The following is a 24628-nucleotide window of genomic DNA, read 5'->3' as shown; positions in this document are numbered from 1 at the left end:
CCCAGTTCCACCTTCTAAAAGAATCCAAGTGCATACATGCTACAGACACTCGTGGTTGAGAGCGAGTGAGTGACCAGGTACATGACATGTACTGTACTGTGTATGTACCATCCATCGGGGGATAACTAGCCCAGAGCCTGCAGCTGGTATCTGCATCACTATGGAGCTAGAGCCGAGACCTGTCAAACTGGGCTACATGCATGAAACGACGTTGGCTTCTTTGTTAACTGTAGAGTTGACGGTTACCCCTACTTTACTCTTAAGAGATTCGCCAGATGCATGTCTATTCATTCCTTTGTTCACGTCATGTATGTTGTGTATCTCTGCATAAACGAAGCAACACAAACCTCTTTGTTGAAATGATGTTATGTGATGTGATGCTATGAGTGACAAATGATATGCAACCCTTATGGGGAAATGGTGATTACTATTACCATGCGCATATCATCGCGATCTCCTACCAAGACACTTTCTTTCTCCCACCCATCCACACACACATGCCATGCAAGTGACCCTTGGAAAAAAGCCGAGGAAATCATCGGGGGGGACCAAAACATCCCATTCTTCATGACGTTGGGTGCCACCCTCCTGCGTAATAGCGTAATGACCACGGTATATGCAAGTCACTCTTCCTCTCTGCATGCTTGCTTCCGAACATGGGACGACACAATATATCGGGGGAGATGAGAAAACTTATTAAAAAAAAAATTGAAAAATAGAGACCCAGTCTTATTCAACATACGAAAAACAGACAGCCCAAGAGCATGCATTGTTTTGAAAGTCACCAGAGTCAAGTTTCTTCTGCCCAGGAAAGACATGCATGCGCCTTGAAACAGCATGTTTGTATTTGTTTAATAGGGTTCATCGCTATAACAACTTGTTTTTTTTTTTTAAAAAAAAAAAAAAAAAAAAAAAAAGAAAGAAAGAAAGAAAGAAGACAATAAGACTATTTGTCGTCAACTCCCCAAACGCCGCCTGAAAATAGAGCCCCGAGGTATAAGAGTGCCTTGTCCCATCCTTGAATTGTATTTATGCTGAAACATTAACGTTGGCCTGAGGCAGAGAATCCATGCTGGTGCCGTTATCAACAAGCCATTCCTTCTTAACCAACTGCTTGCGTGCACCATACAGAAATTTGTATGCTGTCTTAACTGTCCCGTCACTGACACCTGCCTGCTTAGCAATCAGGTGTGACGGGCAGGCTTCTCCAACAATGTGGCATGCCATAAAGATACACGCTGCAGCCACCGACAACGGTGATCGTCCGGCAAGATCCGAGATGTTGTTGGCCTGTTCGGCCAGATCGCGAGAGATCTTGGCCACCTTTTGCTGGTTTCTGAGACCGAGCTGGGATACGTAACGACCACAGAGATCCTCGGCGCCCACGGATGTGTTTTCGTAGTTGGTGACTGTATTTAGACCTGTAGCCTCGCCGTCCTGCTCCTGCAGCTTTTGCAAGAAGCTTTGGAGCTGCTTGAAGACTCGACCGACTTCCTTCTTGCTCACACTGGTCAAGTTGAAGATTTCTCGAAAGGTTCTAGGTACGTTGTTCTGTCGGCAGGCGATGAAAATGCAACCTGCGATGACGGCTTCTTGGGGTTTGCCCTTGAGGAACTTGTGCTTGTCGACGAGCTTGAAGATGTGCTTGGCCGCGTTTGAAACGTTCTGTCCCATGTTGATAGCTTCGCAAAGAGAGACGATTTCCTTGTACGCGAGCATGAGACCCTTCTGTGCTTTGTCCTGCGTGGTGTTGTTTTGCGTTCGCGAAAGAGCCTTGTGTGCCTTGGAGTCGGAAAAGGCTACAGTGGTAGCGAGCTGCTGTCCCTCGACGAACTCATCCTGAGGACCACCGACACGACTGGGATCGTCACCTCCCTGGTCGTCGTTCGCAAAAGTTCTCCATTCGGATCTCGTGTCGATAATGCGGCTTCCGACCACAAGGCCGCAGTCTGAACAAACTGTATCGCCGCTGGACCACTCGTCGACTAGGTTAGGAGGGTTGATGTTGCATTCAGGGCAGACTAGGACATTGCTGAGGTCTTCTTGGAAAGTAGGGCTGTCTTTTCCGTTCGGGGGCATCATCTCGCTGAAAGGAATGGCGGCGTAGGTAACGCTGTTTGTTGGAGAGTGCAGGTTGGTTGTCGTGTGCTTTGTTCTTGCGACCGCGATTAAGAGTGGATTCTGGATGACTAAGCTGAGATTTACACTCGTGCTCACTTTTAGGCATGAGAAGCGTACAGAAGTAATACCATGGTTACATTAACCTTATACGGATGACATCTACAATGAGTGCTTCTGCCTAATTATTCTGTATGATTAAAGGTACCAAGTCTGTCGTGAATTGGAGGCTGTGTGTTGATTTACTAATACTAACTTCGTCCCTTACTCAATAGCTAAGAGTCATAATTTATAGAGTTGAAGCAGCAACCACACACATAAAAGTGCTTTTCTGCACTTCTTCCTCCTTCAACGTAAAGTCTGCCCACATACAATCAGTCATCATGAAGTATATCTAGCCAAAGTTGCCGCCTCCCGGTTACGGCCATCACGTGATGACTTCACTTGAACTTAATTAACATGAATTAGCTGACTAATTGAATCTTTCTTTGTTCTCGCAGCAGCCAGAGATTTCGATGTCCCAAGGCAGAGTAAAAGGCTCCTCCTAGCCTAGGACTCTGAAGTTGTTCCTATTGTTCCAGCCACAGCGGATACTTTTTTAGTGCCAAGGCGTTAGCAATTCCAGCAAAGCTCCTCTTTCGACGTCATTCCTTTGTGATATCTTTTCTAGATTCTCACTGAATGATGTGTGTATATGTATGATTGTTGGACTATAGTCAAGAATTGGCTGACAACAATGTCTTCAGCTTCAGCCAGCCAGTGGTAAATGACATAAAAACTCAAACCCCTATAACCTTTCTTGTTATTGTCTGTACATCATGAAATGCTTCTTTATTTTTGTCTACCTTTCTTTGTCCAACTTTAAACACTAGAGTTTGCATTGTCCGAAGTCGGCCAATCATGCAGCTCTAATGGAGCACTCCGCAGTACGTACTCTGTCGACTCACTCACTCATTCAACACATTTGAGTCAATAGAACAAACATTCAAAAGTTGGACGAGGACGAGACGAATCCAAGCAATTCCTTTTTCGGCTTCACTCTCATTCAATCGCTATCTGCTCCTTCCTGTCTCAGTAACACAACCACAACAAGATGGCATCTCAATCCCAAGACAGTGGGCAAAAGGCCCTTCCGCCTGTCAATATCAAACCTCTTCTCACCAAGCTCTGGCCTGCTGAGTCCGCCGTCTCTCCTCAGGAGATTGCCGAGGCCATCTCTCACTTCTTCACAAACCAGGTCACCGAAGCTCAAACAGCTTCTCTTCTCATGGCTTTGCATTTCACAAAGCTTGATTTCAGAGCAGATGTCCTCGCTGAGTGTGCCCGTGTCATGCGGGAAGCAGCTGCACCCATTCCTGTCGAGGAGCTCAAAAAAGTCATTGAACGAAGAGGAAGAAAAGAGGGAGCTTACAGAGGTGGACTGGTGAGTGTTTCGATCAGCCAAGCTTATTTATTTATCGAATACTTGACTAACCCTCTTAGTGTGACATTGTTGGTACAGGAGGTGACGGCCATGATACCTTCAACATCAGCACCACCTCATCCATCCTGGCCTCAGCTCTGCTCATGGTCTCAAAGCATGGCAACAAAGCCAGCACTTCAAAGTCTGGTAGCGCCGACTTGGTCGCCTGCATGAGGCCTCAGCCTCCTATCATCAGTGCTGTCCGCCCAGACACTTTGGCCAAGGCATACTCGGAGACCAACTACACATTCCTGTTCGCCCCTGTGTTCCACACCGGCATGCGCTACGTTGCACCTATCCGTAAGCAGCTCCCTTGGAGGACAGTCTTCAACAACCTGGGCCCCTTGGCCAACCCTGTCGAGGACGTTCTCGAGGCTCGTGTCATTGGTGTCGGCAGACGAGATCTCGGCCCTGCTTTTGCTGAGGCGCTATGCATGGCCGGTTTCAAGAAAGCTCTCATCATTTGTGGTGAAGAGGATCTCGACGAGGTCAGCTGTGCTGGAAACACCCTGTGCTGGAAGGTCAATGAGACCAGTTCTGGAAAGCTCGAGGTTGAACATTTCACCGTGCACCCCAGCGACTTTGGTCTGAGCACTCATCCCCTCAACACAGTCTCCTCTGGCAAGGAGCCTTCTGAGAACGCAGAGATTCTGTCCCGGATCCTTCACAACGAGCTCCCTGATAATGATCCCATCCTCGAGTTTGTCCTTCTCAACACTGCCGCTCTCCTTGTCACATCTGGTATCTGCGAGGCTGATACCAGCAACATGGGCGAGGGAGACGACGGCAAGGTCATCACCGAGCGTGGCCCTGGTGGCTTGCGCTGGAAGGAGGGTGTGCGAAGAGCTCGCTGGGCTCTTAAGAGCGGTGAAGCCTGGAGACAGTGGGAGAAGTTTGTCAAGGTCACAAACGAGATTGGAGCCTAATCACTTTGAAAGTGTTGACTTTATGGTATTATAGTTGAAACGGTATTTACAAAATCAATACTCCAATTACAATATAAATACGCCTTACATGATATAAGACGAGATTTGTGTTTTTAACGCCATCAGACCTTTGATATATGCATTTCCTTCATGGGTGTTCAGTTCATTCGTATCAAGTCGATATGTCGGTATGTCGTGGTAGTTTGGTCAATTCATGTTTCATTGTTCATGCTCTGGGTTTGGGGCTATCAGAAAATTCTTCCAAACCCAGGTGAAGCTGGGCTGGAGGTTGACTCTGACATTGTTGGTGAAGTTGGGGAGTAGGGGTTCGTGGAGCTGGACCCAAAAGACTGTGGTTGAGGTCGAGATGATGAAGAGCCTGCGCGAGTCTGTATCCTGGCGCGGTCGACGCCAGGATGGCTTCGCATCAGGGTCGACTTGTTTCGTTGAATATCAGCTTCATAAGCCTTCCAGTCTGTCCTTAGACTTGTGCTGCTGTCTTCTTCCTCAGTGTCGTAGTTGTTGTTATCTTCAGGTCGGGCGGTCGTTCTGGAGGATGTCCGACTTTGCAATGATTTGCGAATCATGGTCGACCTCTGGTGATCAGGGTCGTCTGTTTTGCTGAGGGCTGACTTTGTTCTTTTTTTCTTGCCAAAGGAGAAGGAAGTTGATGGTTCATCACTACGACTCTGGCGTGGCTTCACCCACGAGCAGAGGTAGCTGAAAATAGGCATGATGATGATGATGATGACAGAAAGGATAGCGAGCGGAAAGGAATACGATAAACGAGAGGATAGACGATAGACGAGATAGACGGTGACATGCCGAATGTTTACTTTAATAACAGCAGATGTTGCCATAATAAGTTTTTTGAGACATTCCAAGGATTGGCTTATGCCGGGGAACCACCACCGCAAAAGCATAAGATGCAAGCCATAGTCTAACGTAGATGGGATCATCCTAGCAACGGGGAAACGGCCAGTATGCGCCGCCGATGCCACGTAAGAAAGTTGTGCTGGGTTACTTTCTCTTTCTGTAAACTTGAGCTTAATTTTTGGGCTGATCAGCGATATGGATGGGTGCACAACGGCTCGCACGCTTAAGGCGTCGGTTCTATAAATGGGAGCCAAGGCCAGGGATGCGGTTTCAGGGTCTAAGAGAACGAGAATTATCGGCAGACAAGCTTAATTCTGGCTTAAATGCCGTGGTTGATACGATTAGCCTTTCATTCTAGACTTTTCAAATCTATCTTGGAAGCAAACTGTATGCATTTCTGATATATTCTTTGTCTGATATATGCATGGATTAATCATACGGTAAGTTGGTTTGGTTGGAAAATAGATCGCCAAGAGGAAGCGTGACACCAGCGTGAACAAGGATCAAAGTCTTTTCCAGGTTCTAGAGTGCAGCCAAGACAAGAGATAAAGAGACGAGAGCGAAGAAACCCTATTCTCGTTGTCCCGATCAAGAGCAGGGGAGCAACACCCCAAGTACTAATACGAGCCCAGTGGTGGCTGTGGTTATTTTGAGCCTATAATCGAGCTGAATATGAGACATGGATGATATCAACGGCATTGCATAGGGTGCGTTGTTTTGTTCAGCTAAAGATGGATAACGGAATTATGACGAGCCGAATAATTCTATAATTATTATTACTAAAATTGACGAAGTCTTGGAAATAAAAGAACAGTCTGGTCTGTTATTCTGGTCTTTGTTGTAAAGCTTCAAGCTAGTTTTGGTCAGGGTAGTACTGATAACGAAATCGATTGTGGCTGAAGGAAGCTTCGTCAATCGACTCTTAATAAGAATGATCGACATATGCTGCGGCCAGAATGCTACGCATGACACTGGCGCAAGCTCACAGGCTCAGCTCTTTTGGAAAAGAAATATTACAAGTGATGCTACGCGGCTTATGGGTATCGCGAGTTTGATAATGGTTGAAGATAAGACACCTCCACCAAAAGGTCATATACTTAACACGAGTGATCATAATACTTCCCCTTCCTTTCTCTCCTCTGTTAGCAAGAATTCAACTTCCTCAAATGGTCAAAATACATACTTGTTTTGAGAATAGCTTACCAGTATTTACACGGCAAAATATCAACATGGCCGAAAACACCAAACCATACAAGGTATCTAATTAGCAAATCAATAAAGTTTAACTGTATCTGGGGAACTAATTACTACTCCATTATTCGGAGCCGAATAAATCTAGAAACGGCAACTTGACACTCGGCACCGAGGCCGTGATGATTGGGTCATCCGTCACCCGCAAAAGCCGAGGTGAAGATCCCCGCAGCTCTTTAAAGCTCCAGATCAGCTCCGTAACTAACCATCCGGTTCCGATAATCGGTGTACATTATATGTATTCATTCGTATATACAAACTACTATAACTGAATTACTCGATTGCTCATATTCTCATTAAAACTCAATCTCTATCCTATCATCTATATTGTCTGCCAAGGATGAGTTTATCCTCCTTTGCTACCCGGACTTTAAAGTCCAAGCCCACGCTCATCAATGGCTATGCACGCGGCCTCCGTCGATATTCCAGTGCCGTTGAAACCGGACTTCCACTCGAGGGCATTCGCGTGCTGGACATGACCAGAGTCTTGGCAGGGGTGAGCTTGTTCCCCTAGGATTTACGCTAGACAGCTGCTGACTCCCGCAGCCATATTGTACTCAGATTTTGGGCGATCTTGGGTAAGTCTGCTCATGTCAGATTACATACTTGGGCCGTTTTGACATGGCCAACGTACAGAGCTGAGGTGATCAAAATCGAGCACCCTACTCGAGGTGACGACACCAGGGCATGGGGACCTCCGTATGCCAAATACAAGGAAGGGTCATCGGCCAAAGGGCCTGGAGAGTCGGCGTACTTTCTAGGGGTAGGTCGCGGGCTCATAATTCAAAAGCACTCATCTCATGTCATTCACAGGCAAACCGAAACAAAAAGTCACTTGGCCTATCCTTCCAGCATGAAGAAGGTGTCCAAGTCCTTCACAAGCTTGCGGCAAAATGTGATGTCTTGGTCGAGAATTACCTCCCAGGGACACTGAAGAAGTATTCCATGGACTATGAGACTCTCCGCAAGATCAACCCAGGTCTAATATACGCCTCCATCACCGGCTACGGTCAGACAGGGCCTTACTCAAATCGAGCAGGCTACGACGTTATGGTGGAAGCCGAATTTGGCCTCATGCACATCACTGGTGAAAGAGATGGGCCACCAGTAAAGGTTGGTGTTGCAGTGACAGACCTGACGACTGGCCTTTATACCAGCAATAGCGTCATGGCTGCTCTCCTTGGCAGGGCCAATTCCGGGAAAGGCCAACACATCGACGTTGCATTGAGTGATTGTCAGACAGCGACGTTGGCAAATATCGCCAGCAGCTGTTTGGTCAGTGGAAAGAAGGATTCAGGACGCTGGGGCACAGCTCATCGTAAGTCTAGCTAGCACATGAGACTCGAAATCTGTCAGTACTGAATCTCGCAGCTTCCATTGTACCATACAAATCATTCGAGACCAAGGATGGAGGTATTCTCTTTGGCGGAGGCAACGATCGCCTTTTCGGTGTTCTCTGTGATGGTCTCGGTCAGCCCCAGTGGAAGGACGACGTACGCTACAAGACCAACGCCGACAGAGTCACAAACCGGAACGATCTAGAGGCACAGATTGAGGCCATGACGAAACTGAAGACAACTCAGGAATGGCTCGAGATTTTTGAGGGCAAGGGTTTACCTTATGCTGCCATTAACGACATCCAAGGAACACTTAACCACGAACATACAAAAGCCCGCAATATGGTGATCGAGATGGAACACGACGAGTGCGGTCCTTTAAAAATGGTCAACACGCCTGTCAAGTTTTCGGAAACGCCCCCTACTATTCGCAGCGCACCGCCCATGCTGGGACAACACACAAATGAGGTGCTACAAGAGCATCTTGGGTTGAGTGAAGCTGAAGTTGATGTATTGAGAGAAAAGGGAGTTATTGGATAGATTACTAATAGAGTCACTGTCAGGTATACGGGTAAATTTAAAGAGAATAAACCAATAGATTTAATTGATGGGAGTGTTTCTATCGTTATGCACTGAAAATAATAGGCAGGCAGTAAGTGAATGACACCTCGGGTACCTGCCGCACTTAGAAAAGGATTGAATGACACCCACGTGACCTCGTGTCGCTGATTCTAACAGAACATCTTTGAGCCATGTAAATTAAATGGAATCTCCTGATTCTATCCTCAACAATAGCCAACTTTGGCACGAGAACCCTCAAAAACTCTTTATTATACGAACCAATTTACTTTAGTAAAGAGGTTTTCTCAACCATCCTTACAATTTTGGAAGACCAACATTGCCGTCCTGCTTCTCATCACTCATACACGGCCACTAATAACCCCAAAACTTCTTGGCATCACGAGAAACCAACAACGATGGATCAACTCTCAGATGAAATTCACGTGCAAGATTCAGACCCTGTGGAAGGAGTTTCTATAACAGCACAAGACACTGTCATAAACGTTAATCCTTTATCGCCACCGACGCCGAAACAGCCCTCATACACGTCTCAGTTCTCATCTGATAGCTCGGCCATTTTGAGACGCCTCAATGACAATTCCCAATTGCGAAACAATCAGAGCTCCGGAGGTGTAACCACCGCAAATTCGAAGGTCACTCTATCAATACCTACACCAACAAAGCAAGGTCAATCGATAACAGTAGGCTCATTCAACAGCGGCGTGAAACGAAAGCGAGATGAATCATCCGCCAAGGTAGACTTTACCAAAAGCACCATTCCATTCTCCTGGAAGGGCCCCTCGCCATCTCAACAATCAGGCATTCAAATTCAATCCACAGAACAGGAAGATCGTTGTTCCAAGTGCAACGGCCCAAGCCAAGCCAGTCCTTTAGTTACTTGCATCAGTTGTCTCAAACATTGGCATCAGAAATGCCACTCGCCTGTCATCAGTGATGAGACCACAATTCCCTCGAACTTCACCTGTGTATCGTGTACTGCAGGCAGGGAGCAAGCAACCAAAATGAGAGGCAGGGTCAGTCAGCATCGACAACAGGAAATTGATCGTCTTCGTCAAAAGCGGCTATCGTCCCTCCCTGGAGGTGTCGTTCCCGCAAAGCCTTATCTGGTAGGATTCGGTGCTGGTCAGGCTCCACGCAATTCAGTAAGTATCACACCATGGAAGATCAATAGGACATCACAGCTAATACCACGATAGCGAGCTGAGTATTTTGATACCATGTCGAGGACAGATATGCTTAACATTCTGTCGTTCTGTGATCAACTGAAACCCAATCTCCTGGCTGACATTCTTGTTTCTGTCTCAAAACGACATCCTGACCTACCAATGTTTGACTCGCCCGAATGGGAGAGTCAATTATCGAACACTTCTCGTCCTGTCAAGGCATCAAAGCATGATGAGAAGCCTCGACACGGTCATGTGCTTCTCAACAAAGCGGCTAAGCATAAGCAAAAGACAACCAAGAAGATTCTAAAACGCACTCGCGTCATCGAGGTCATTACAAGTGCTCCCGAAGAGGACAACGTGAATGTCTTGCCACCCACTTGGGCAAAGGCTGGTGAGGGGCTGTACTCCAAACTACTGCCCGAGACAGAAGACAGATCAATTCTTATGGACGACAATGATGAAGAGTCGTTCAGTCACTTTTTGGTAGACAGGGCTGGGCGTCAGATTATGGAACCTGTGGGCGCTTAATGGGAAAAGTTGCAGGAATTTACTATGGCATAGTTTTTCTTAGGACGTTCTTTTTCGGTTGGTTAGAGGTCTGGTAGCAAGCAGTGCATACCTAGGAGTTGTGTAAGGAGCTGAACCCAGGATAGAAAAAGGCCAGAATAAATTTGATCAAGTTACTATCGTACCCTTTCTTCTGGCTCATCACTAACACAGTGTTCATTACATAGGTGAGTCTGCAATTTTATCATATGAGATTATTCAATTAATTTACGAAATACATCAAGACAGGAGCCAGCAGGCGTGAGGGCATCAGATCATCCGGTAATCCGAAACCAAGACAAAGTACATCTTTCAACATTCCTCCAACCATTAAAAATTAAGCCATTATTACCCGGATCAGTTCAGTCAACCACTCTTGTACATCATTTGTAGATCATTGCTAACCGCTTAGCAGTTGCACTTGAAGAGACCCTTGATGCTGGCGTGAATGCTGCCAACAATGCGGAGGAGTCCCTCGATCTTGAGGGTAGCGCAAGCACCAACCTTGTTGACGAAGAGAACGGAGTCCTTGACAACGCAGAAGCCAGCAAGGCCGTTGACGTAGCCACCGACGTTGCCGCGGACGTCAATGTAGTTCTTGCAGCCTTTGGAGCAGTAAGAGACACAGTCGTAGACAGCGCAGTTTCCGAGGCCGAGGCGGCAGGTCAGAGACTTGATAGAGTCGGTAATGGCGAAAGAGAGACCACCAGTGACGCTACCAGGGCGGACAGAGTATCCGTACTTGTTGGTGTTGAAGAGGGCGACAGCATCGACAGAGCTCTCGAGGTAGAGACCAGCAAGACCAGAGCAGACGGCTCGGAGGCTGACACTAGCCTTGGCCTTGACATCGATGGCAGCACCGCCATAGAGGGCAATCTCAGCACCAACGGCCAGAGGGGCAAGGAAGACGGTGTTCTTGAGGCTGGCCTGGCAGTAAGAGTGGCGGGTATCGTACTTGACAATCTTGTAGGGGGAAGCAGCACAGTAAGTGCCGAGATTGACATCGACACCGGCGCTGACGTAGGCACTGGCCTTGGGCTTGGCGTAGCAGCCGGTGGTCTTGGTGCCGGCGCATCGCTTGGATCGGGCGTCCCAGGACTGTCCGACGGGGCAAGAGCAGGCCTTGGTCCAAGGGCAGTAGGACATGGCACCGGGGCAGGAGAAGCTGGTGCGGGCCTCGAGAGCGGAGCCGGTCTTGTCGAGGTTGATGGTGAAGTCGGCGGGGGAGATGCTTGAGGTGGTGTCGAGGAGGGCATCAGGAGCGGGGATGGCAGAAACCATGGTGGCCATCGAGGCCAGGGTGACGAGGATGTTGGAGAAGTACATGTTTGCTGTTTGTGTGCGTGTTTTTTGTTTGTGTGATAAACGATGGTGAGCTTTATAGCTTGTAAGTTGTAAAAAGAATGTCAAGATATGCCGTTAAGGCTGTGAAGTGAATTGAAGTTAAGTGAATGAGTTGAAAGAATGAAGAGATGATGCTGATGAGAAACTGTTGATGATACTGGCTACTCAGACCTCTTATATAGCCACAATCTTTCTTCTCTTCTCTCTGAAGCCCAATGTATTTTTATCTTTCCCTCCAACCGAAGTAGTACTACCGTTCTGTCCTGACTGAGCACGAGGCATTCCTCAAAATTACCACCCTGTTAGTGATCCGATAGCCTTCGGTGCGCAAGGTCCAACGGTGGTGGTGATGAGAGGTCCAAGCACGACGTGACAGAAGAGTCTGGATGTAGTCGACTTGTAAAGGAGCAGGCATCATCCACGAGCTACTAACCAGGAGGAGGATGGTCTGGGGGTCAACTTTGGGTAGCACAGACTGATGGCCTGGGTTATCATTCGGGCTCTGGATCGTTACTTGGGCCTTTCTTCTTTGTGTCTATTGGTCTTGGCTACGGGCATTCCGTTGAGCGCTATGCCAGTCGCGTGGTTTTGTTTTACTTTGTTTTGTTGTGCTATTGGTTGAAGAAGTTATCTTGAAAGTGCAGGGGATGGTCAAGGATGAAGCATTTACTATGACATACAATGAGGCCATTGGAATTATACAGACAATTTACTTCTCTTACAGACAAATCTCATTATCTCGATAGATGGTCCTTCTCTAGTAGAGTGTATTGCCTCTCCTCGTTTACAGACTGAACAAGAGTCTTGGAGTTCCCATCTAACAAAAAGGAGTTCACGGTCTCCTCTCTTCAGCAAGACCAGGATAAATGTTTCATTGTCTCGGGCCGCACTGATCGATCCAGCAAATCAATTCGCAGCTCTAACCTAAAAGAGGTTAAGTTGACGGCTTGAACGTTAGTGTTTTTGAGGCGTCGAGTTTAGTTTAATTACCCGACTGAAAAAGAAAGTTGTTTCAGGACTGAGAAAATAGCTGCACGACTTCAGTTGAGTCTTGCTTCTTTCAGGGAACGTCCTTGAAGAAACGTCGCTGAGATACTCAATGGGAACCTGCAACAGAAAGTTGCGGATAGCCTGCATGGTTATTTTTAAAGTTGGTGGTGCGTGGAGAGAAGTCATCTACTTGTTACATACGGATACATCTCTAATCATGACATGGGATAATGCTTGACCAGGATAACTCAATCGAGTGTCCCTCTCTGTGGAGGTGGGGATCTTCTAGGTTTCGAGCTTCGGCAGATCGACATTATCTCTTGTTGACGTGATCTGTTAATGAGATGATTGACATGTTTCTTATCCCATCCCGCCTGCTAGTAGATACTTAGTCAGTGTAGGTCTTTCTTATTAATTGCTACATAACATTGTTTCTTCAGATGCTCAAGACAAATGCATCACGAAACGATAACCCGTATGGTACTAGCAGCTCAGAGTAAACCCTCCCCTGAACGATACGGTGGCGTAGGTACCGTTCAGGCACGGCTGAGCAGTGGAGCACCGAAGAAGACTCCAAGGTCCAGACGCAGTCTTTCCTGCCGCTGCGGGGAATATTTTATTTTTGTTTATTCTCTCTTGCTTGAAGGTTTCAGGCTCTGGTAAACCCCAATAGCGGCTTACGCACGGTTCATTGTCTTTTGGTGGTGACGGTGATGGCTTCGCCATGCTGCTCTTTGCTAGCCATGCAGTTAGAGTACTACGTGTACAAGTGGCTATTGTTTCTGAGTTAGGACCTGGCTTGTTCTAGTCTCTATCAGCATGGACCTTGATCATCAATCAAGTTTTGTTTAAGTGACCCCAAAGCTTTGTTCACCTTCAGCACTACTAACATTCACTTGTTCACATGCTGCTAGACACATGTTAACCGAGAAGCTTGGCGAGCAGTTATAGTGGAATATCTCTCAGGTCTTGACTCTTGTATGAATGTTCGTGTTAGTCAGGACTCCGAAATGAGTCTCCTGACTCTCTACACAATCTGTGCCGAGAACCGACCAACTACCTTAGTAGACAGCATCCACAGCGGAATTAATAACAAATCAATCATATTGGCATTTATTCCCACTCTTTAGTATGAGTCCTAGGCAATGCCGTCTGTAAAAAAAAAAAAAAAAATTGTAACTTAGGATCCTCTTCAATAACGGAACTTGCCATTGATTAGGCCTACATACAGTTCTGCTCAGCAATCCACTTGTCAGTGCCCAGTATCGAGTCATGTTATTGACTTGGCGATGATAATGGTTGGGACACGGCACAACAACAAAAGAAAAGATAGATGGATGATCTTAGCACAATAGATAGACAGAACAGTAGACCATACGCGTTCTTACTATTGTAAAACACTCTCCACCTCGGTATTTGTTGCGAGTCAATCTAAAATATTGTTCTTTCACTGTCGAAGATGAGATGCTGATATTGGATATCATACCCTATACCAAACCAACTCAGATATCATCATCACTTGAGCTTGATGTTCCAATTCAACAGCTGTATTCTTGACGCCACCGAGATAAATCAGATTGAACAAGAGAACGTATTCATAAGCTGTGGTCTGTGCCACTTAATAGGTGTTCCTTTTCCAGTCTGTACCATGCCAATGATAAGGACATGCACCAGATAGTTATTACATCCACTTCGTACTCTGTCCCCTGCTATATGCTTCTATTCCAACAGTCATGGGATCTGCATGCATGGATAAGTGAGACCGGGTACAATTATCCCGAACCTCATGCTCCATATTATATTTTCAAGTCAACTTCACTCTCCTCCTCCTTCTTATTAACAATAGAAAAGGTCATTACTCATGATGAGACACAGCTCCAGCCTCTCTTCTCCAAGGCTGACTGCCGAGAGTTGAACCACCAGGGTCCGCTTCGTCCTCGTTTATGTCCCCTGTTGGACATGAATCTTCTTCGGATCTTTTGTCGTTGCCACCAGGAGCCCAGTCGAGCCCAGCACTCTGTTGTTTGCTGAGATAGCACAATGTGAACAAAATCCCATCCACTAGAGATATGATTAGTACATGGCATTTGGAGATAAGAGCCAAGTCACGGGTGAACTTACAGAATGGCAGAGATAAGACTCAGTACCGGCGCACCGGCTTGTGATAGAGGTAGACCCCAGTATGTGTAATCTTCTGGGAAGACTCCGTCCACTGCAAGGAAGGAGACCAGACTGCCGATAAGCAATGACGCTGTGAATGTCCTTAGTAGGACAGCGGAACTGGACCATTGCTTATCATGGTTGACGATGGACCACATGCCAAGGCCAACGTCGCAAGCGAGAGCCGCGATAAGAACGAATGCTTTGAGGCTACAGGATTAAAAAGTTAGCCGGGTTTCGCTTGTTTGAGCCTCAAGATATACAATGCGATTGTATACACAAGGATAGGTGGATCGGATGGAAACATACCCATGACAGGAGTTGACTGCTCCGGTATATGAAACAAGAAAGACGGCCAGCATCAGAATGACGAGCAGACATGAAACAATCTGCATGAAATCCACCGCGATCCTGACAGCCCGAAGGACAGGTCCTGACGGTTCATCAACTTCTTCCGGGAGAGGTGTCAGTAGCGGAGTGACCTCCCTGGCAATGGGCTGAGGGGTCGTCGAGAGTCGCGGGAGAGACCGCGGCCTCGGGACGATGCTGAGGTTCAGCGGAGGAGGGCGTGTTCCTTTGCGCATATTGTCGTCGTTTTCTTGTTGATATTGATTGTTGTTGGTAGAGAAGCTGCTGTAACCCGTCGCAGACGTGGGAGATAGAAATGTCGAGTTCGAATAGGAATCCTGGTCCCTGACCCCGATAAAGTTTCCAAGCATTAAGAAACCGGTATAGAATAATGAGAATAAGGAAGGAATTTGTTGTTGATATTGAAAGAAAGAGAAAATATATTCTTTCGTAGGTTCTCGATTGGTATTGATTGTATTGTTGTAAAAGACAGTGGAAGGAAATAAAGAACGGAAATAACTATAGTAAAGAAAAAAGACAGAATAATAATATCAATTGGTTAGAAAAAAGAGAGAATAATACAAAAAAACGAAGTCATTGAGAAAAATGAATGCGGAACAATTGAACTAATAAAGAAAGGAAGAAACCCTCCCTTTGGTTCTTCCAGGCTCGGACGGATACACTTTTTTGGCGCGCGCCAGACTGACGTTTGAAACTCTCGCCCCTCGACTCCATTCGGAAGCGCGCCGATGGAGGAGGCAACCCGACCTGAAAGACACCTGAAAGTACCAAGGATCAGGGGTTGTTTACAGGGGAGGGGGGCTAAAGTGTGCCTGAACCGCCCAAACTCTTGGTAATCATCGTATCGGCTCGATTCGACCCTACGGAATATGCAGGGGCTCGTCGCACCAAGAACCACTGCTTTCAGTTGGCCACCGCCCACAGCCCATAGAACTTCCAGCCGCCCATGCCATGCAAAACAGTGGGAATCTATCTCCCTGCTATATTTGGTAGTTTTCATCGGTGTTGAACGGTAACGGAATGATTGAATTCCTCTCTTGGCGCTGAGCTATGCCTACCGCCCTGCCGTAAGACACAATGAAAGAAATGTCATTATGATGCGATATTTGATCGGATCTGCGCTTGTTTCAATTGCGATAGTCAGTCTTTACGACATGACATGCTCGGCGCGGATAATTCGGCTACATCGCAGACCTCTCAAACCTCCCGTCCCTTCTATCGATGCTACCACATGCAACAAGCAGGGGTATCGTCTCGTATCTGCATCATCTCTTTTCACTCGAATTGTTCGTTTATTCTTCGAGGTGGGTCAATCAATCCAATTGTCATAGCTTTTCCATGCCATTTATGTCATCCATCTATCAATCAATGCCATCATCTAAATCATCCTTACAACGACCACCTTCAACTCAAGCTCAGACTTGCCTTTACGACCTCATTGACATGATCCACGTCATGAACAAATCAGAACAAAGGGTTAGCAGTAGATAACAAAGTATCCCCCCGCAAACGCTCAACATTCAAATCAATGTTCGCTTCAGGTCCCATGTTTCATGCCTCGGAAGTATCTGAAGAATCATCACAGCAGAGTTGAAGGTCCGTCCGCACCCAGTCCGCTTAGTCACTTGACTATCACAGACTATAACATCAATCATGAAAACATCATATCGAATGCATATCATGAAAGAAGTGTTGTTCCTTTGGTCTTTCCACTCTCCATTTTGGCAGTTCTCGCACCAAATTGTATCTATCACAACTCGTTAGAAATCAGTAATCAATCACCACACCAAACAATCACTTACAGCTCGCTTCTTCTCTCGTGAAACAGAACCCATCCCCAAAGACTGCGCAACAAGTCTCAACACCCTCTTCTCTGCATCTAGAATCCCTTCACCACCTGCATTCTCAAAATCACACTTCTCACACACTGGAGTCTCAATCGCCCATTTGACGAGCCGCTCATCAAGGTACGGAAACCTTACTTCTCGACCCCAGTGTGACATGGCCCGGTCGTCTCGACCGAGATTCCTCTTTCCGAGCCGGCTCACGTCGAGCTTCAGCTCCTTTACAACTCCAGCGTAACCACGCTGCGTGTAGGCTACACCGTGTCGACCGTATCCGCCAAACAGTTCATCGGCTCCCAGGCCGGATAGCAACACTCGTGCTGTCGTACTGTAGGGCTGCGGTGTCGCTTCTGTACTCGTCTCGCCTAGCCCTCGTCCTCTCGCGGCAAAGTACAGGGCACAGGCGATCGACAAGTCCATCTCTGTATTGTGGGGATAAATTAGCCGAATAACCTCAGGTCGGTGCTCCAGATTTTCGGCATAAGGCACGTTTACCTGTGACGAGTCAGTGCTTAATCTCTGTGCGTCCCTTGTTCACCTACAGTCACGAACCGCCATGTCCTGCCGGGGCAAACGTGGCTGAGCTCTGCAAACGCATTTCTCCCTGTCATTCGATCCGGGCACTTTTCATAGAGTTCCTCTCGTGACAAATCGGGAAATTGCCCTGCTATTCTAGGGTTCTCAAACGCCACATTGATCAAGTCAATGCACTGGTCTGGCAGAATCATGTCATGGCATAATCGCGCGAGCACGGTGCAGTCGAGGCCGCCTGAGAAGAGCACCGCGACTCGTGCATCCGTCGCTGTAGCGTTTGGGGGTAGTGGGACGTCTAAAACTCGCAGTCGGAGAGACTCGACCAGGCGAGAATGTAGCTCCTGCACGGATGTAGAGTTTGGCTCCAGTGCAGAACTTTTTTGTGGAATCTTATCGTTGAACACGCCAATACTCGACACCTGACAACGTAAGTAGCAGGCTTTTCGAGGTAATACTCACGCAAAACTCACCAAAGAGGTATCTGCAGTCCAATCATGTCGCTCTGGCACAAGTCCAACAAAAACATCAGCACTCAAATCCAGGGTATAGCATCCATCAGCTTCAACTTCAGTCCATCCGTCGACTGGCGTCTCAGCAATGCTTGATAGGGAAAAGGGAAGTCCGTCTTTGACAAGCAAAGACCGACGACCCAGGCGATCACGCCCGTAGTAAAGCCGCTTGGCAGGTTTGTCCAGATAGATGAATGCGAACGGTCCTTCGATGTCTCGCAAAACACCCATAACATCTCCTGAGCCCTTGCTGGTTTCCGCCAGCAGAGCTAGAATAGCCTCGCCATCGTTGCCCTGCACGGGCTCTCCTCGAAGAGCCCAGGCCTCCCCATTCCAGCAAAGAACAGATTCTGTGACAGGGTCGACGAATGGCTGTCTCGCTACGTGATCTCCCCGTAGCGACAGGACAGTCGACGTGAAGGTGAGAAACAGTTCACCGTGGCTGTTGTCGAGCTGTGTCTTCACAATACCAGTGTGATCTGGTCCTCTGTTGCAAAGGCATCGCTCCAGCTCTGACGAGAGGGCCTGGTCGGGGCTTATGTTGATGGAAGCATGGATTCCACACATCTTGCGCGTTGTAGGTAAAGGGACGCGGTTGAAAGAGTTGCCTGGGGCAGTTTCGTTCATCCACCACGAAGCGAGATATCATGGGTCCACTTTAATAGCATGTTACCCTGTACCACCTGACACTTGATATCTGAGGGTTGAATGTTCAAACTTGTTATTCCCAGCATATGAAGAAGTAATGCTCGGCAACTTTACGTTTGTTTTAAAACTACACGTCCTATGGTGGGAGCTACAAGTATTTAGTCGAGTAACCATAGGTTTATTAGGTGGCTATCCTTAAAGTATATGCAAAAGCTTTGCAAGTTAAAGTTTAAGAGATTTGTGATCTATTAGCGCATGCCAGCTTCGACTATCAGTCTTGCATCTTCAGAAGAATCAAGCACACAGCTACTGTTGCTTATAGGATGGATTTTATATGATATGGGTGTATTCGTTTTCCATAATACGAGGGAGAGGCGAACTCTATACTAGCTAAATAAAAACCATTTCTTGCTGAATCGAACTGCGCTCTGAAGTTGTGGTGGGATAATGAATAATGAACAATGTTGCGCTTCCAGATACCCAATTCGAGGGCTAATAATTCCTCCTTCCACGTGGAAGATAAAACAAAACAAACAGCCTTAAAAGGCCTAATCCTCCTCGTGATTCTCAAGGAGAAAGCGATCTCCAATGAGCAAGCAAACGTCTGCAATACATGAAAAAGACCCTATCCCGCACTGGGTGGCCTATAAATAAAAGCTTCATATCTCATCAAACCAAAATTTGTTTGGCAATTTTTAGGGGACATTATACAATTTGAGTAAGTCCCCCTTTACTCGTTATTGTAATATCTCGGCAAACCATCGACTTCCTAGTCAAAGTTTTGCGAGAAATCAACGGTAGACCAGTCCATTTGGAAAGGGTCCTGAGAGTTTTGGGAGAAGCCCATATTGGCACTGGGAATCTCGCCAAATAGCGGCTGATAGTCATTGGTCTTGACCATACCATTGCTGCTAGGGAAGAGTGGAAAGTCCATACCATCTGCACCAAAAGAGTCATCAAACCCCTCGTCAACATCTCTCAGTGAGTTGGGGGTGAAGAGCATGGCAGTCTCCTGACCAGTTGGCGAGAATTGAGAGGGAACGGCCTGAACAGGAACCTGCTGAGGAATCTGTTGAGGAACTTGCTGGAACATGGGCAGCTGCTGTTGCATCATCTTAGGGTTACCGTACATGCCAACTTGCTCAGGCGAGGGGAACTGAGCCGGAAGTTGCATAGTAGCAGCGTAAAGATCCTCGTTGTCAAGGATAAAAGCTGAACCGTTTTGATATGGTGCATACTGCTCGTAGGAACTAGCAGAAGCAGGCGAAGTCGAATCAAGAGTCAGATCCATATGCATTGCCTCAGAGGGGATGTTGTTAACTGACATCCAGTCAGAGTCGGTGGGGTAAAGAGGAAAGTCGTTGCCCATGAATTGTGTCACGTCGTTTTGTGGAGGCGTGGGGACATTGTTGTAGTCGATTGAAGATGGTGTAGACATGTTGCCCAGAGGGGGAGTTTGCTGTTGAACGCTACCAGCGATCGACGGCAGCTTCTTGCCGTTGGTCTTGGTTCGTACATAGGTCCAGCCGTGAGCCTTCTCCATGTGCTGTTTGCAGTTCGATTCACGCTTTGACTTGTAGGGGCATGGCTTGAACGAACACTCATACATAGCGGGGGCATCAGAGTGCTTGTCGTTATGGTGACGATCCATCTCCTTCTCAGTTGGCCAGCCATAGGTGTGGTACTTGCAAGTTGCGACGGGGCACTTCCAAGGGCGAGAGTGCGTCTTCTCGTGCTTTGTAAGATCGCAAGGTCTCTTGAACTCCTTGTTGCAGCCAGGCTCACGGCACTTTTTGGGGGCTAGTTCTTCAGGAGAAGCGTTCTTTTTGCGGCGAGCCATAGATCGCTGGATCTCCTCCTCATCCTCCAGTTGCTGGCTAAGGGAGCGCTTCACCTTCATTGGCGCATCTTCGTCTGTCTCAACAGGCTTGCCAGTGTTCAGGGAAACATACGTGCCGTCCTTGGTAACACGGACGAGCTCAGCAGGACGACCGTTCTCAAGAAGGCCACCGAAGAGCTTGATCTGATCAGATCTTTGGGGCAAGTTAGTTGGATGATCCAAGGGAACAAAGCTGGGTACATACGAGTCGATATCCATTTCGTCGCCGTTGGCCTGGGCGGCAAGTTGTTTTCCGTATTCTAAAATCTGATCCTTAAGGTCGAGGAAGTATCCGTTAGTATAAGGCCGGTCTGCGGGTCGAATTTGTTCGCGGTCGCTAAGATATTCGACTGTCGCTTGAATGCATCGGACGGATGTAAGGCAGAAATCCAGGTACAAGGTTGCTGATTTGGCTTTCTCCTTTAAACACAGAGTCCGATAAGTATTTTCCCAAACGCCATTATTAGTCAGAAGCTGACTTACCGGTGCCATGAAGATCAAGGTTTTCTCAAGATCTCGCAAGCAGATGATTTCCTTGGATCGAATTCTCCTGGGAATGTCAAGCACAATAGGCTCAAACTCCTTGAGGGTTGGCTTGGCCAACAAAGGGCGCAAAGTGTGCTCGTGAATGCGGTTAATAGCTCTTGGTCCCAGTGAAGGGAGTTTCCCCGCAGTTGCAGCAGCAGACCTTGTGAGGCATCGTGTTTGCACCTTGGCCTCCTTTGATGCAGTCACTGCGCCCCGCTTCTCGTTTGTGGAAGCCACTGATGTACCCAAACCGCTATCGGAATGGTCTTCAGCAACCCGCGAAGAGCGACCTCTGGGGCGCAGGGTACGCCTTTCTTCTTCTTTTGTCATCTTGGGATCGACGATAGGTCCTTCGAGGAAGCCGCGAGGAATGGGAAGACTGGTGTCGCGGAGAGTCTTGGGCTTTGACGCGGATGATCGAGAGAGCTCTTGATTCTTGGCAAGAGCCTCGTCGATATCGTTCAGAGTCAAGGCCACACGTCGACGGTTGGCATCGACGACATCATCCAAATGGGACTGAGCTCGAGGCAGAGTAGGAGGGACAAATGTAATGTCCGAAGTCAAAGATGGTGATGTAGGAGAGTGAAAGGTTGCACCCTTACGGAGGGTAGAGCTGTTCTTAAGAGACAAGGCATTCTCGGTGTCGCAGTCCGGGCGAGTCACCGGAGTCCTTCGACGAGGGTGGGAGAATGACATGGCTTAGATGTAAGGTGGGTATGAGGTCAAAAGGACAGTCGACTGATGGCTAGAGGTGTCCTGAAGCTAAATCGGGGAGTCCCGTTAGTTCAAGAGCTTGACCTTTGAATACAAGCAGGTGCTTGGCAGTGAAGGACGGAGACGTGAGTCACAGTCGATATTCCTAATTCCCACACCCAGGGGGAAAGAAAGGTCTGGACGTTGACCAAGGCCGAATTAGGTTGCCGGGTGATTGGCCAATACGAACGATTGAAAGTGATGCCAGTGAAATGCGAAAACAAGATAGAGTCGACGTCAAGGGACGAAGGACCAGATGTAAAGACGAGATAAAATGTTAACCATACCAGGTCGGAGATGGAATATGTGACCGAGATTGATCAGCTTTACTGTCGGCGAGCCAATGCGGTGGAGGTGGCGTAGAACGACAGGGAAGCAGTAACGCGCGACTCGGACTGATTATGTGTTCCTCAAGCGGTAAATCGACTCAAAAGAACTCGATTTGTTCAGAGATAGCAGCAAAAGACAAGTATCGATTTGAAATGCAGGCGGTAGAAAGTGTATGCCGCGTTTCGTTTCGTTTCGTTGTAATGTGATGCGATAGAAAAGGCGGGCAGAATTGGAGGGAAAGAAGCCCGGACAGAACGGACGGGGCGGAAAAGGGTATTATGAGGGCCGATAGATACAAGGGTGTGCAATTCCTGGATCAGGGCGTGCAAAATCCCAAAGGCCTGTAAATAAGTTGCAGATTGGTGGCGGCCTCAGGATAAAGAAGCAAGAGAGTAAAAGATGAGAGTCAGATTTGAGAAGGAGGTGAAAAGGAAGATAGGTTCGGGCGTCTCTAGACGAGGTTATGCTTAGAAACCAATTGGGGGAGGACCTCAGCCCATCCTGCTGCTGCCTGGAAGCCCTTCTTAAATAGGCTTAGAGTTGATAGAAAGAGTTTAGGGCAGGGCGGGCGGGCTGAGGCGTAGTCTGTGCGGAGGAGGAGTATCCCCTGCTCGAGGTAAAATTTGATAGGCCAAATCCTGTGCAGTACTAATGTCGCTAACAGAGTTGAGAGTGTCAAACTCTCGTTGCTCACCAATTTCCCTCCAGTTCACTCATTTCCCACCAGACCTCCCTCCAATTTCTGAGCAGAGCCGCAATGGATTTGACTGTTGGCTTAAGGCCTCGGGTACCTCGACTATGACAAACAACCCACCTGTATCCCCACAAACTCCGCCGTTACCGACACTTCCCTTCCACTCGCACCCAAATTCCAGAACCTTTGTGGTTCGGTTCATTAAAATGATTGACGGTTACAGTTCTTCCCAGTTTTTCTGAGGCAGAACAATTTCCAGACTTCTCATTGATCTCATCTCAAAGCCAAGAACAAGTTGAACGTTTTGGGGGCCAGAAACATAACCATTGCGTACCGACTGTCGTGGCCCTTTGCGTAGTTGACAAATGATACAACCTTCCTCATGTTTTAGACGCGAACAAATCTCATGCTGGCTGTCACGATCATAGACCGAGACGTAAAGGGGAAAGAGAAAATGGTGTTGTTGATTGTATCGCCGAAATGCGGATGACGTCGGGACGTAGCTGGTTTCGCAGAAATGGTACAATCAGCACAGTAAACCTATTGAAAACGCCTTGCGGAGAGTCTGCAGGGATCGACGGCCCACCGTCACAGCTTGCATCTTTCTGATGGTCCGTGACTTGGTTAAACGTCAGCAATACAGTACGGGTGCTGCGGTTTGGTCTGGTCCTGTTCAGTGCTCTGCTTCTGTTCCGTATGATCCTCGTGTGGCCCTCTCTCGCCCATTAGCATTGACTAGCATAAACTGGCCATTGGGTACTATCTCATTCGCTCCGGCTCTGCAACTGAGACTGATGTTGCACACAAAATGCACACTGTACTTGAATTGATTGATGCATTGCATTTTGACCCTCCACCTCAGCCCTCTTTGACGGCTGTGCCTGCAATGGCGTTGCGCTGCCTCTTTGCAACCCCCTTGACTGCATTGAATTGTTGGAATTTTTAACTTGCATAATCTGGATCTCGAATTGTTTTGATCCGCCATGTTAGGAACGGAACTTGAGCTTGATTGAGAGGGAAACTCGCCAACAACCAAGACATCAGGACATGCATGCATTCTCGTCTCCAGACCCTTTTAGCAGCAGATAAGCAGACTCGACTGAATCAAGGCGTGATCGTCACAAATAGAGATCCTTCCGTGAAAGTGGACACGACGACTCATACCGTGCCCAGCTATCGAGCATCCTCGCTTGTCCTTGTCCTCGGATCGGGAATGAACACCAGACCAAAGCTTTCAGTCTCAAAAGAATTCTCCTTGACTGGTCTGGTTCCTGTCCCCGTGTCCATCCATACTGCAGTGCTGCACCATCAACGCCGTCTCCATAGCGCGGACCCACGGCTAATCGACCAGGTTCGTCCTCGCATTTGCTCCACGCATAGGGCTGCTTCTTGGTGCAGGGGTTGGTCAAAACGATTGTCATGTCACCATTGACTCAATGGCCGGCGATTTCCCTTTCGGGTCCTAGACCGTGGACCCCCATCACTCAACGGTTACATTGCATTCGCATCTCATCGCACTGCTAACCCTTCAGAGGGTTTGTCCTGAAGCATGCATCTCAGACTGAGGCCGCTGTGCTAGATCCATCGGTCAGTATCCGCCACAGCCAAACAATGCTCTTGAGAAGCATTCCCTCGATCAGAAGAGTCATCATTGCCGCCGGCTTTTGAAACTTGCATTAATTTATCACCTATTTACATAGTACATAGTACAGACTGCAAGTCTTGGCATGCTAGCATATCATTTGTGGAAATATGCAAAGGTTTCTTTTTGTAGAGGGGGCT

At 47.7% G+C, this 24628-nt stretch overlaps 9 protein-coding genes across 9 annotated transcripts; 3 read left to right on the top strand and 6 right to left on the bottom strand.

Annotated features, from left to right (window-relative positions):
- Positions 1–857: 857 nt before the first annotated feature.
- On the bottom strand, positions 858–2463 carry EDB82DRAFT_492192 (cyclin-like protein). Its single transcript, XM_025736409.2, has one exon. The coding sequence runs from the start codon at positions 2080–2082 to the stop codon at positions 1030–1032; it is 1053 nt and encodes a 350-aa protein (XP_025587981.1). The 5' UTR covers positions 2083–2463; the 3' UTR covers positions 858–1029.
- Positions 2464–2889: 426 nt separating this feature from the next.
- EDB82DRAFT_104442 (glycosyl transferase) lies at positions 2890–4630 on the top strand. Its single transcript, XM_025736420.2, has 2 exons — positions 2890–3541; positions 3601–4630. Exons 1-2 carry the CDS (start codon positions 3212–3214, stop codon positions 4504–4506), a joined length of 1236 nt encoding a protein of 411 aa, XP_025587982.1. The 5' UTR covers positions 2890–3211; the 3' UTR covers positions 4507–4630.
- A 124-nt stretch (positions 4631–4754) lies between these two features.
- Positions 4755–5240, bottom strand: EDB82DRAFT_472688 (uncharacterized protein; the record flags this gene model as incomplete). The annotated part of the gene is made up of 1 exon (XM_025736431.1): positions 4755–5240. The coding sequence occupies one exon, from the start codon at positions 5238–5240 to the stop codon at positions 4755–4757; it is 486 nt and encodes a 161-aa protein (XP_025587983.1).
- Positions 5241–6973: 1733 nt separating this feature from the next.
- EDB82DRAFT_424894 (CoA-transferase family III domain-containing protein) lies at positions 6974–8510 on the top strand (the record flags this gene model as incomplete). The annotated part of the gene is made up of 5 exons (XM_025736442.1): positions 6974–7129; positions 7180–7211; positions 7270–7396; positions 7447–7951; positions 8005–8510. The coding sequence occupies 5 exons, from the start codon at positions 6974–6976 to the stop codon at positions 8508–8510; spliced, it is 1326 nt and encodes a 441-aa protein (XP_025587984.1).
- Positions 8511–8701: 191 nt separating this feature from the next.
- Positions 8702–10463, top strand: EDB82DRAFT_492157 (uncharacterized protein). Its single transcript, XM_025736453.2, has 2 exons — positions 8702–9694; positions 9749–10463. The coding sequence occupies exons 1-2, from the start codon at positions 8948–8950 to the stop codon at positions 10244–10246; spliced, it is 1245 nt and encodes a 414-aa protein (XP_025587985.1). The 5' UTR covers positions 8702–8947; the 3' UTR covers positions 10247–10463.
- On the bottom strand, positions 10464–12056 carry EDB82DRAFT_492155 (uncharacterized protein). The gene has a single exon (XM_025736464.2). The coding sequence runs from the start codon at positions 11588–11590 to the stop codon at positions 10673–10675; it is 918 nt and encodes a 305-aa protein (XP_025587986.1). The 5' UTR covers positions 11591–12056; the 3' UTR covers positions 10464–10672.
- Positions 12057–14108: 2052 nt separating this feature from the next.
- Positions 14109–15571, bottom strand: EDB82DRAFT_104297 (uncharacterized protein). The gene is made up of 3 exons (XM_025736475.2): positions 15068–15571; positions 14720–14968; positions 14109–14659 (listed from the first exon to the last, which is right to left on the bottom strand). The coding sequence occupies exons 1-3, from the start codon at positions 15475–15477 to the stop codon at positions 14458–14460; spliced, it is 861 nt and encodes a 286-aa protein (XP_025587987.1). The 5' UTR covers positions 15478–15571; the 3' UTR covers positions 14109–14457.
- Positions 15572–16805: 1234 nt separating this feature from the next.
- On the bottom strand, positions 16806–18581 carry EDB82DRAFT_472683 (asparagine synthase-domain-containing protein; the record flags this gene model as incomplete). The annotated part of the gene is made up of 4 exons (XM_025736487.1): positions 16806–16874; positions 16930–17466; positions 17514–17924; positions 17976–18581. 4 exons carry the CDS (start codon positions 18579–18581, stop codon positions 16806–16808), a joined length of 1623 nt encoding a protein of 540 aa, XP_025587988.1.
- Positions 18582–19431: 850 nt separating this feature from the next.
- Positions 19432–21765, bottom strand: EDB82DRAFT_423620 (zinc finger transcription factor ACE1; the record flags this gene model as incomplete). The annotated part of the gene is made up of 3 exons (XM_025736498.2): positions 19432–20695; positions 20747–20961; positions 21025–21765. The coding sequence occupies 3 exons, from the start codon at positions 21763–21765 to the stop codon at positions 19432–19434; spliced, it is 2220 nt and encodes a 739-aa protein (XP_025587989.2).
- Between the last annotated feature and the right edge of the window lie 2863 nt (positions 21766–24628).

Source organism: Fusarium venenatum, assembly GCF_020744135.1.
Source record: "Fusarium venenatum strain MPI-CAGE-CH-0201 chromosome Unknown EDB82scaffold_1, whole genome shotgun sequence".
NCBI classification, from domain to species: domain Eukaryota; kingdom Fungi; phylum Ascomycota; class Sordariomycetes; order Hypocreales; family Nectriaceae; genus Fusarium; species Fusarium venenatum.
The sequence above is the reverse complement of the archived record's forward strand: the minus strand, read 5'-3'. Positions and strand labels throughout refer to the sequence as shown.

Bases quoted from the DNA above. Each gene is read 5' to 3' on its own strand.
- EDB82DRAFT_492192 (XM_025736409.2), bottom strand. From the start codon at position 2,082: ATGATGCCCCCGAACGGAAAAGACAGCCCTACTTTCCAAGAAGACCTC.
- EDB82DRAFT_104442 (XM_025736420.2), top strand. From the start codon at position 3,212: ATGGCATCTCAATCCCAAGACAGTGGGCAAAAGGCCCTTCCGCCTGTC. The intron at 3,542-3,600 runs GTGAGTGTTTCG...TAACCCTCTTAG, and splicing joins GAGCTTACAGAGGTGGACTG to TGTGACATTGTTGGTACAGG.
- EDB82DRAFT_492157 (XM_025736453.2), top strand. From the start codon at position 8,948: ATGGATCAACTCTCAGATGAAATTCACGTGCAAGATTCAGACCCTGTG. The intron at 9,695-9,748 runs GTAAGTATCACA...ATACCACGATAG, and splicing joins GTCAGGCTCCACGCAATTCA to CGAGCTGAGTATTTTGATAC.
- EDB82DRAFT_492155 (XM_025736464.2), bottom strand. From the start codon at position 11,590: ATGTACTTCTCCAACATCCTCGTCACCCTGGCCTCGATGGCCACCATG.
- EDB82DRAFT_104297 (XM_025736475.2), bottom strand. From the start codon at position 15,477: ATGCTTGGAAACTTTATCGGGGTCAGGGACCAGGATTCCTATTCGAAC. The intron at 14,969-15,067 runs GTATGTTTCCAT...TTAATCCTGTAG, and splicing joins GCAGTCAACTCCTGTCATGG to CCTCAAAGCATTCGTTCTTA. The intron at 14,660-14,719 runs GTAAGTTCACCC...TCATATCTCTAG, and splicing joins AGTCTTATCTCTGCCATTCT to TGGATGGGATTTTGTTCACA.